Here is a 12356-nt window from a genome sequence, read left to right as displayed (position 1 = left end):
ACACCTTGGTATAACAAATACTTGGCACTTTCATAGCTCAGCCACATGGTATAACCTATACATGTGCTATGAAAGGAGCTTAATTTGTTGTTAACATAAGTTATAATCATGAATACCAAACAATATTTTTAAGTATTAGCATTATTCGAATGAGATAACTAATGTAATTATGTTAACAATTTATAATCTAATTGGAACCTCCTTTGTATGTAGTTTGCAGTTGAGTACTAAAAAGAGTTTATACTATACTTGTTTGAAATACCATTAGTGGATCCTCTAACCTTAACATTTATTTTTGTTATTGTTTAATCCTCACATTAATCTTGCAATCTCAAAGTCCTCTTTAACTTATTATTATTATTATTATTATTATCATTATTAATATTATTACTATAATTGTTGTTGTTTATAATTTATATAGTTAACCTTCCTATGATTCGACGCTAGTCTTACCGGGTTATTTATTACTTCAACACTCCTACACTTGGAAGAAGACATCAAACTATTTGATCATGTCAATAATCAGTTTCTATTTCACCATGTATGTGTTAGTTATAAGACTAATACATCTTATTCATTTATTCTAATTGTTATGCTTGATTATATTTCCTATTATATGTAAATGACATCTTAGTCATTGGTTGTAGCTCTTTTCTAATTCAATGGATAATTTATATGCTTCTTCATGAATTTTATTTTAAGAATTTTAGAACTTTTAATTATTTTTAGAATTGAAGTTCACTATTGTCTATCCTAAAAATAATATATTGTTAATTTTCTATCTAAAACAGGCATATTCTTTTATCAACTTATTATCACATTGCCTTTTATCTTCTTTAAGCTTTTAACTTCTAATGGTGTAAAAGGTAACGTTTGAGTTAAAATTGTCAAATTGTAAGGGTTCTTCATTATTTGGAAATACGTCACTTAAATATTTGTTACTTGATTAATAAGATTTTTATTCTTTGATTAAAAATCACTTATATGTGATAAAATGAATCTTTATGTATCTTTTATCTATAGTTGACAATGACTTGTTCTTAAGTATAGATTTTGTTCTTCAACTTCATGCTTTTATAGATGTTAATTAGGTTGATAGTTATGATAATTGCAGGTCACAAAATGGATATAATAATTATCTTGGATATAATCTCATTTCTTGTAAGTCTAGGAAGCAATAAAATATGATTCATTCTTTTACCAAGGTTAAGTAAAAGGCTATTGTAAATGGGATTATTGATCCTCTTTCAATTCAATTATTTTTTGATGAAATTTTTATTGCTTACCCTTGTCTATAATAATTTATGTGTCATCTATCTATTTGCTAATCTAATTTTTCATACTCAAACCATGCATGTTGAAGTTGATTTGTATTTTACTTGTTGTATGGTATCTAAAGGTAAATTACAAGATTCTATTTATTGTCTTTTTTTTAATATCATATTATTGATGTGTTAACCAATTTACCATTTACTACTTATTTTTATCTACTTTGGAGAGCGTTTGGAAAAATGAGTCAACTCGCGTTTTCAAAAAAATAAAAAAAATATTATTTTGATATATTTCGAAATGAAAAACACTTTTAAAAGTAATTGCAATAAAAAAAATATTATTTTGATGTATTTCGAAATGAAAAACACTTTCAAAAGTAATTGTAACCATACCTCTAAACATGTGCTAAACTACTTATTTTTATTTTTTCATCATCCATAAGTTTAAGTAAACACGAGCACGCACTGGTGTTGAAGTCTTTACTTTTGTCTAAACCTAATAAGTTGAATTTAAATTTAAAATATACAAAATTTTCTAATATATATATATATTTCAACCATAGATGATGATACCTATCTAAAAAACATTAACTAAATTTAAATACAGAAATTCTTCCTAAAATCTCTCTTATATTTATATCAATACACAACTAAGACCATATAAAAAATATTTGATCAATTTTATATTGCAATTTTTCAATAATTCAAATCAATTAAACTATATTGCATTAAATAGAAAGAATAAAAAATACATAAAAAATTCAAAATTTGGGAAAATATTTAAGAATAAAATATCTATTTTTTTCAAAAACCAATTCAAACTTTTAATGAAATGTTTGTTCATTAAAATTATGGAAATATTTAATAAATTAAAATATTTTTTCATGAAAAATTAAAGTTTTTAAAATATTTAAAAATAAATAAATATGAATGGTGAAACAAAAAGAATTATGAAATGCTTATCCCTTAAGATTTTTAAGTGCTTAAGAAGTTAATGACTTGATTTATTTCAAAAAAATAAATTTCAAAAATTATTTTGAAAAAAACCTCTAAAGTTTTCATCCATTAAAATTTAAAAAAATTAAGAAATTAATTTTTTTTCAAAAACATTATAATTTTCATATTTTTTTAAAAAAAGAATATTTGAAAATCTTCAAAAATTCTTAGCCATTAAATTTTTTTATAATTAAAAAAAAAACTTAAGAAGTTAATTTTTTAAAATCAAAATCTTGGAAAATAATTATGAAATAATAAAAATTATGAAATCACTTCATCATTAAAATTATGAAAAAAATAATATAAATTTTAATTTTTTTGAATTGATTAAAAAGTTGAAGTAATATAAAAATTTTGAAAATTTTACATTAATGTTTTTCTTGAATTTGATACAATTTTCATTGTTTATGAAAAAAAAATTTCTTAAATACCTTTCACAATTGGTTGTCTTATAATTGAGTGCAATTTAGCTTAAGCAAATAGAGTTTTCCATTTGTCTCAAAAGGACTCTTTTACTTATTTTTATTTGTTTCAAAACCATTGTCGTGTTAAAATATTAGGCATTCATTTTACTATAATTCCACTAATTAAAGCTTATTTTATAAAAGACTTCCAATTGTGAAAGGGTATTTTTAAAAAGTATAGATAAGAAATAGTAACTTGGACTCTCCATGGCTTTCGAGTATTGTTTTATGTTTTTCATACATACAATCTTTTTGAGATAAGGAGTCTAAAAATTGATCAAACCTTTATCACATTTGTTCATTTATCTAATTGATACAAACACAATCTTCTCTTTCCTTTTTTTAGTGGGAGAGATTGTCCTAGGAGTAACAAAAGGTATTCAACAAAACCTAACTCAATAGGCACAGGTGTGTGTATTTCATCATGTATATTTCTTAAATAATTAGTTTTTAAAAATAAATTTATTGTTTGGTTTATGTTTTGATTATTTATATTTAACTATTAATGAGAGTTATGATGAAACTTAATATTTATTTTCGTATTGGAAATTAACTATCAAGTGTTATTAGTAAATGCAAAAAATAATCTCTAAACCTGATAGGAAAAATTCCACCCTCCCTCTTCAGGTTTAACCCGATTACTGTAAGAGGAAAATGATGATCCCAAACCCACTTCATCGAAAGGCTCTTGAAATGTGTAGTTAACATTTTCAAAGGGCTGAGCAACCAACCAGGCCCGTAGTCTTTAATGAAATCTCCATTTAAAATCTTGCACGTACTTAAGAACCCTCCTCGAATCAGAGCATTTTTAAGTTTTCATCTCATATTTTTGGACTCCACTTGGCTAATTTTGTTTGCACTGTAGCCACACTTGCTTCCTCGCAGCTAGCAAGGGGCAGGCATCGTCTGATTGATGCGAGAATGGATTAGACAGGCCAACGAGACACTCTGACCATGATCAAATCTTTGTTTGGTTTCAAACAAGAGTTAGGCGTGCTTTATTTCTTGTAACATCTACACTGTTGATTATAACAAGTTGGAAACACTGCCGTTCTATTTCTACAATTTCCTTGATGGAGCACTAAGAAAACCCCCAAAAAAATTCCATGTAACTCGGAAATTAAGCTCCTATGAAAAAGGTCTGATCAGATTTTCCAATACTTAGGCATCACCCCATCATAAAAGCAAGGAAATACCCTCACAGCAAACTTAACCATCAATCTGCTCGTTAAGTACAAGAACTAGAAAAAATCCATCGGCGCAAAGATAATGTTGAACGCCTCTTATCTTCTTTGCAGACTTCTACAAACCAACTACTGGAAATGGCTATACATACTAATGACTTGTGGGGTGCAGAACCACAATGAAGCAATACTGGGACTATAGGGCTATGGGTTTCCTGAACCCCATCTATGAATAACTGTTTTCTGAGCAAATTGGGTGCACCACCATCACTTCCTGTGTATCCCTACTAGTCATTTGAGGAAACAATATCATTTTTATCAGAATTAAGATTGATATTAGATTGTGATTTGTCACCTGAAGCCACTTCATTATGTTCTTGATTCTCTTTTTTCTTCGAATTGAGAAACCGACCCCCACATCCTCTAGCTCTTCTCAGTGCATGCTGATGCCGAGATTCATGCAAGTATGGCTGCAAGAATAATTTTGAGTTGTCATGAAACATCTAATGCCGTAGAGGACATAGTGCCACATAAACCGGGGTGTAACATGATAGGAAACAGAGGAGAATAGCCTAAAACTAAACATGTATAATCACGGGACTGTCAGACATCCAATCAAGTAATCATAGAATCACATTCATATAGGCATCGGATCATTCAAGAACTCCAGACTACTACCAACAAAAAATCATCTTCAAGCTTTCCTATGAACCACATTTGAGAGGTCTTTGAAAATTATGCCAGTGGACATTATTGACCTAAAGTAAGAAAGGAATAAAATGTCTGAAAATAATATGTAAGAGGAGCAGCGGTCGTGGAACAATAACAGCAAGAGATTCATGCAAGCCTTCTTTATTTTAGGTTCTAATAAATTAGGTAAACAAAACACAATATGGGATGCAAGCAGAATTAAAAAGGCTTCAGACAACCAAAACCATACCTTCCGAGACTTGATTGCTTTGCTTTCTGATTCAGCTTTTGCACGAGATTGTCGTCGTCTCAAGATACCATGATACTGTTTTGCATTAACAAATACAGGTTCCTCAACAGCATCAGATGGCAAAGGAACTCCAGCTTGCTGAATTCCCATCAACTGAAGATGGACCTGATTAGATGTACGCTCATGAGAGTTACTTGTATCTAAAAAAAATAACTGTTTGCTCATAAGTGAAGGCTAAATAGTAAACACTTCCAGCGATTATTTAAAGTCCCCGATGAACAAAAAAATATCAGATGCCCAACCCTGAAATAGGAGCCCTTGCAATTTAGCCCATCTGTCCACTGATTTCCATATTTGACCATTATAGAGTTCCACATAAAACACTAAATACCTACTCAAACCCCAGGTGAAACTCCTTTCCTATCTTCTCTCTATACTGACCCATCTCTCCTCCATTTTGTTAACTCCAACTCCAAAATAACTCACTTCCCAAAACTCACCATCATTGCATTCATAAACACAATTTTTTGGGAGTGAAAATGAAGTTGATTTTTGGAAATTTAAAGAAACAGTATGCTTACCGATGCTCCTGGGTCTGGTGGTTTGGTATAATATTCCCAACCACACAACCATCATGGTTCAAGCATTGGTACGGACAAAAAAAAAAACATTATGCTTTGTTGAGGAACAAAATGAAAGGTTGAGAAAGTGTGTTAAAATCTGGAGAAAAGCTATTGAAGAGGGAGTGGGGGAGGAGGAAATAGGTCCGTTGAATAAAGCTATTAAAGTACAGGTTTTTTAAAATTTGGCCTCAATTAAATGTGATCTCAAATTGACAAATCACAAGAAGTGCCATGTTTCTTATATTTGTCCTTGTTGCTATAACCATTAGCTTCAGAATCTTGATTTGCTACTCCAAGAAGAGAGGTCTTGACACAAGATCAAAAGATAAATTACCATCGGTTGTGCACCATAGGGCTGTGGAGGATATGGCTGAGGATCATATGGAGCAAAGATGCTTCTATAATAAGGATCTGGATATGGGTAAGTTGCTGGTGCCTTCAATGCAAAAAGAAAAAAGACAAAAGTCAGTATGTCAAAGTGCCTAGTTCTTATTTAGGTGGAAACAAGTACTGGATTACAATTTTTAGCATGGTTGTGGGAGAATTATCATTTTTCAAAATAAGCTTAAAGAATATCAGAAGTCATGATATGGAAAAAGAAAATTGTTGCAATGCAAAGTAATTATGATCTGCTTCATTCAATATGTTAATGTATTTCATTTTATATGTAAAATGGGCAGGAAGCTGAAACTCAAAAAATTTCCACACAGCCATGATTACATCAGAGAAAAAATCACAATCGCTTGATGATGAATAATGTTGCCTAAAAACATTAAAAAAAAATTTAATTCATGGAGAAATAGAGGTATATATTGAAAGCAACTTGTAGCTGTCAAACTGATTTTCCATTAAACTAAATTAAACTAAAAATGCCATTAACAGAAATGTAGCTATAGGGCACACAAACACCAGAAAGGCCGAGGCAAATACTTCTCTAAAATGCAAGGTGGGCAACAAAAAATTCTTGGTATACTAAGGAGAGAGAAAGAACTTTGTAAAACTGCATGTCATAAGGCCAGTACAGGTCCACCGTTTACTGTTGACTACGTTAGGAAATTCATTAAACATAACAGGCAGAATGAGATAATTATATTGCCAATGCATCTCCAATATTAAAATAATTACTTTGAACTGTTGACAATATTTATAAGCAAAAAAATCAAAGACCATACATACAGATGCTTTTAACAGAAAATACGTGAATCTTGCCTTCACACACAATTTCACATCAGTGATTAACAATAATTTACGCTGTATATAATACCATAGCATGTCCTGCTCCAAGCTGTGGAGTTGCATACTGAACATTTGGAGTTGAGAAGCCCGGGTGTGGGTGTGGGTGTGGGTGTGCCTGTGCCATTGCAGGAGATGAAGACTGAATCTGGGGTTCTGATTCATTTTGCTGCTCATCAGCTTCACTATTATCTGGACAACCAGCTTTCAAAAATATTATTATCATATGTTAAGCATCACACGCATGGAATTTTCCAACAAAAGATAATACTCGACCACACCAAGCTTCAGAAAAAATGGCTAACATAAAAATAGAAAGCATCCAAAGACAGTGAAAGTTAAGTATTATAAGCAAAGACACTGGGTTTACTCTGCTTAGGCAAAAACCATCAAGACATAGCGATGATTAAATAAACCTGCCTAATAGATTAGGGTCATTAAATCACTTAGCAAGAAAAAGAACATCCTAGGGACCAGTCAAATCCACAAGAAGCACTAATCATGAAGTACTAATGTAGGAACATGCAAATCTTATTAGGAACCTTAGAGTCAATGGGTTTGCCCTTGATAAGACCACTAATTAATAACTAGCTCCAGTCTATGGCCAAGGACTAGTTATCTGAAAAAAAAGAATGACAGCTAAAACTAATGCACCTTATCAAATAATTCCAAGAAAATCCCTAGCGAGGAACCAAATATCTCAAATATTGTTCTTCACAATTACAAGTTTACTCCATATTGGAATGTAGGTTTCCCACCAAATTCGATATACATGATATTCCAATGAAATACAGAAATGCTTATTATTCTTTCCTGTTCTTTTGTTATTAACATTATTTAGCTTGGATCCAGGAGTATTAAAGCAATGCAACTAGAAATCTCACTAAGCTGCCCACTGGAGCAAAATATTGTTGAGGCAAATTGAACAAATGATAGAAACATGAATCCTAATAGCCCCAAGGTCAAGGTCAGATCCTAATAATATAAAATATCTAATTGAGCAAATGACAGAAACCTAAATAAATTTTACATTCCATCCATTTAAAGAGAAAACGGTGTAGCTGAAGTAGTAACTTAGCAAAAGAATTTCAAGAAAGTTACCAGAAAGATCATGCAAGGAAGAAGTCATGGCTGTTATGCACACAGAGTCCCTGAACTCAAATCTGGAAGCACGGTTAACACCAAAAAGAAACAAGTCAAGGTGAAATTGGAGCATTAAGATGAGATGCTAGTTGAGTACAACACAACCACGACAAAGCTCCGAAGACACAATGATGGCTGAAAGATTGCATGCATGTGTGCATGTGTGCGTGATTGACAGCTTTAAAACAACCATACAACTCAAATGAACAATACAAGGCTGATGACATGAAACATTTAAAGATAGAAAAAATATGGACAAATAATTGAGGGTTTTCTTAAATCTACCGTTTCTTAAGAAAAGAAAGATTTGAATATAAAAGACAAGATCACACTAGAATAGTTCTGGTAGCTGATAGCTGTGCTATTCAAGTGTAACTATCAGGGTAATCCTCCCCAGTGCAAATAATTAAATATGTAGCTTTGTCTATTCATTTGCATAAGAAAAATGTGGCCAAACCAAACATCTTTCAAAGTTCTTAACTTCACGCTCAGTAAGGTTCTAATGCATAGACCATTGGACCTTCAATACAAGTGGTTCTTCTCTCCCACCCAGAGGGGAAGATCCAGGGCTTAAATTGAAAAAAAAAAAAAAAGCAGTTCTAACTATTCTAGGTGCAAGGAATTAAAAAAGAGGAAGGATAACCCTTCATCATGTAAATCAACCATTGAACAAAAAAATCAAAGAAAGTAACCCATAGCAGAGAAATTTTACTCAAAATTTTCCACACAAATTCAAATTATGAAAACAAAGATTGGCATGCATAATATTCATTCACTTGCATAAGCAATACATACATTGCAGAATTGAGCAGTTTTCTAAATACTATCATAAAACACGTTTCTCGCATAACACATGCTTAAATTAAGATACTACATAAATTACGGTGATGAAAGAGTAGCTGATCAAAGATTGTCCTCAAAAACTATTCGTGTTGAATAACCCAAAAAATATAAAATAGTGGTTTTCAATCAAAACAGACTCTAAAGCTTAGAAATTAATTTACATGATTTCCCTTCATATTAGCTACATGACTCTAAACAAACCAATAAAACGCCAGCTCCACTGCATCCACTTTGCCAACACGAGGTTACCTAACACCTAAAAAGCTACTGGAATAGAACTCGGTAACATATAGCTAATAAATAATAACTCATTTCTCAGAGTGCTTGTTCATATTTCACACACACATGTATATATGTATATGTATTTTTGGTGATGCTATTGCAGCAAGGCCAACAACATATTCGTGCATCACAGCCAAAAGCTACCACAAAGCCAAACACGCACTAAATCTCTCAACAACTTTCAACTGCCACCCCATTACTTGCCAATGAGTCATAAAAGCTCATTATCAACAGGAAATCTAAAACTGAATCAAACAGCTAATAATTCAACCAACCCCATCAATCCCATTAACCAACTCACTCAACTCGCCCAAATTGAACTCTCAAATAACTCGTATCACAAAAATCGAAGTCTAAACACACGATCTTTAAAATGAAACGAAGCCAAATGCTTCACATTCATTACCGGTTCCCTCATTGAAACCAACAAAATAGCATAATTTTCCGTTTGGTTGCTAAGAAAACGCATGCAATTCAAAGAAAAAACCCAAATATCCATCAGTTATATAAAAAACAAAGACTATGTCGGCAACCAAACAGCTTGGGAATACAAAAAGAAGAAGAAGAAGAAGAAGCAAAGAGAAAGAGAGTTTCAATGATTTGAATTGGGATTTGATTGAACAGAAAAGGGGAATGGATTAGGGATTCGAGTTTCTAAATTTACCTCATACACAAACTTCCTTATGTATTTGTTTTGCCGGGCGAGAGAGAGGCAGGCAGGCAGTTCAACGATCGGTTGTTGTTGTCTGTTGACGTTCGCAATTCTCTGCTGCTTGTTGCCGGTAAATAAATAAATAAATAGAATTTCCCTTTCTTATTTCTGTTTGGAGAGATCATAAATAGATTTCAGTTTTTAATTTTTGGAGAGATCATAAATAGATTTCAGTTTGTAATACACCTGCCCTCTTTTCACTGCTGCCTATCCAAACACAGCCTCTCTCTCATCCTTTCCTTGGCCTCCCCCGGTTTTTTCCGCGTACGTATTTGGCCAATAACAGCGGGCATTGTACTCCTGGTTAAGCCTTGATTTTTTAAATTCAAATATTCAGGTTATAGTATTTCAAGAATTTTAATTTCATTCAATTAATTAAATTGATGTAAAAGATCTACCTAAAATTGTTTTTATTTATTTATTTATTTATATGCCAAGTAATTCATTTTAATCTCTTCAACAAAAAATTAATATTATACACACATACACACATGCATGTTTGTAATTTTATAGTTTTATTATTTTATATGATTTTTTTATTATAAAATTTATTAGTTTTCTATAATACTCACAAAAAGCGAAATTATTTTCACTCATTATTAAACGTCATTGGAGAGAACATGATTATATATTAACTCGATCTTGACACAAGCGTTCAAGCTAGATTATGAGAGTTGATTCAATTAACCTAATAAATTAATATGTTATTTGGTTAATTTGATTAAAATTTAAATATTTATTTTTTTAATAATTTTAATTTAAAAAAATCTTAAAAAATATCAGTTAAAATTAATTTAAATTAATCCAAGTTAATTTATATAAATTATAACCCTGTTTTTAAACCAGATAAGTTGAGTTCAATAAAGTTGCTTATATTATCCAGTGTTGCATGTCCACAGTAAGTATATCATCAATAAAGCAAGTGGGGAAAGTATTCTGGACAAAGATAGAGGCGACCAATGAAAAGTGGAACATTAGCTTCTTTTCTTCTATATGTTCTTCCAACCTTTAACTACGAACCTGCATTTTTTTACTGTGAGTTTTAACAATAAAATATTTTTTTCTCTTAAAAAACTTATAATTAATTAAAATTAAAATTTTTAATTTATTTTTATTTAAATTTTTTGAAATTATTATAATCTTATGCATTGAATTATAAATTTTACAGATTAATTATAATTATTTTGGATCAATTTAATTATTTTAATATTTTTTAAATAAATATATTTTCTAATATATAACTATTTTAATATTAAAAAATATTTAATATACATTGAATGTATTACTTTCTCACATCTTTATCAATTTTTAAAGGTTAGAAAAAAAATCGCTGCCAGCAGGGTTACACAAGCCAAAAATCTAATTGGTTCTAATTACAGTAAAACAATCCCCTGCCATTCAACAAAAAAAAAAAAAAAACAATCCCCTGCCATTCAACAAAAAAAAATATTTTTAATCAAATATAATACACGTGTTAAATCCACCTTTATTTTGCGTTAGATAATAAAGACTAAAATTGAGTTTAAAAAAAAAAAATTGATATCATAATAGTATTTTTTTATTGTAATGTGTTTTTAATTTAAAAATATATTAAATTATTATTTTTAAATTTTAATTTTTTTATATTAGTATATTACAATAATTAAAATAATGAATTTAAAATAAAAAATAATCCTTAAAAAAAACACCAAAAACAAACACTGGCAGAAAGTTCGAGAAGTTTTTGCTGTGGAAACTGGAAAGTAAATCCAGTGCGGTGGATGCAGTGGGGAAGGAGATTCGGGCAGGAGAGAAAAGCTGACCGAGAATCAATCTAGTACAGAAGTACGTGGGCCCCTACGAGTGAGTGGGTGAGATTGAAGGTGAGCTCCTAACCGTTAATATTTCAGTACTGATGTGGTGAGGTGTATGGATGGTGGGGCCCAGTGAGAAGGAGGAGATTAGATTATTTGAAATTCTAGAACTTTCTGCCGTGAGTAATCACCATGCGGGGTGCGGTCAAATTTTCGTATGAAGTATTTTAATTTACTTTTAAATTATGTTCAAATATTGCATTGATGCACAACTTAAAATGTTATTTAGATTTTTGTTTGAAATTTAATAACAGTATTCAGCAATTGCTTGGAAAATTGTCTCTCGTATTTTATAATTAGTTGGTCAAAATTAAACTTATTCATTAAATTTTAAAAATTATAGTTTATATCATAATTTATTGTACCTAACACGTTAAAAAAATTAAAAGAATTATTTAATTACATATATATTTTTCATTTAATATTAAAAAGTATCTAAACCTATTAAAATTAAAAAATTACCGCCCCATGTACTTCCACTAAACATCAAACCTTCCCTTATATAAATTTAAATTATTAGATTAAATTGATTTTTTTTTTTATAAAATAAATTTAATGGTAGTTCACAATCTTACCATCCTAATTTTTTTTCTAATTAAACTTAATTAATAATAAAATCGCAGTTCTTTTCTAATTAAAATTAAATAATACAAGATAGTTTTAGCCTGGCTACATTTCATGCGCAAAGAAATTACATTTAAAAAATTATTTGGGAGAATAATATAAAACCACATTCTAACATCTTAAATTATTGAGTGGAATCGGTGTTTAACACCGGCGGCGGCGGGTAGTGTGTATCACCACATATTGGA

The 12356-nt window shown here is 30.4% G+C and overlaps 1 protein-coding gene across 5 annotated transcripts; it reads right to left on the bottom strand.

Moving 5' to 3' along the window:
• Positions 1-3688: 3688 nt before the first annotated feature.
• On the bottom strand, positions 3689-9966 carry LOC105135615 (nuclear transcription factor Y subunit A-7-like). Of its 5 annotated transcripts, XM_011040580.1 has the most exons (8): positions 9878-9966; positions 9644-9758; positions 7813-7874; positions 6743-6915; positions 5813-5914; positions 4856-5020; positions 4271-4385; positions 3689-4189 (listed from the first exon to the last, which is right to left on the bottom strand). In XM_011040580.1, exons 2-8 carry the CDS (start codon positions 9646-9648, stop codon positions 3960-3962), a joined length of 852 nt encoding a protein of 283 aa, XP_011038882.1. In that variant the 5' UTR covers positions 9649-9758; positions 9878-9966; the 3' UTR covers positions 3689-3959. The 5 variants fall into 5 exon arrangements, with proteins under 5 accessions (XP_011038882.1, XP_011038884.1, XP_011038881.1 ...); XM_011040582.1 differs by lacking the exon at positions 9878-9966 and having other exon boundaries at positions 4856-5008; positions 9644-9836; XM_011040579.1 differs by lacking the exon at positions 9878-9966 and having other exon boundaries at positions 9644-9830.
• Between the last annotated feature and the right edge of the window lie 2390 nt (positions 9967-12356).

This window comes from Populus euphratica, unplaced genomic scaffold (genome assembly GCF_000495115.2).
Source record: "Populus euphratica unplaced genomic scaffold, PopEup_1.0 scaffold47.1, whole genome shotgun sequence".
NCBI classification, from domain to species: Eukaryota; Viridiplantae; Streptophyta; class Magnoliopsida; order Malpighiales; family Salicaceae; genus Populus; species Populus euphratica.
Note: the sequence above shows the minus strand (reverse complement) of the source record. Positions and strands in the feature narration are given on the sequence as shown.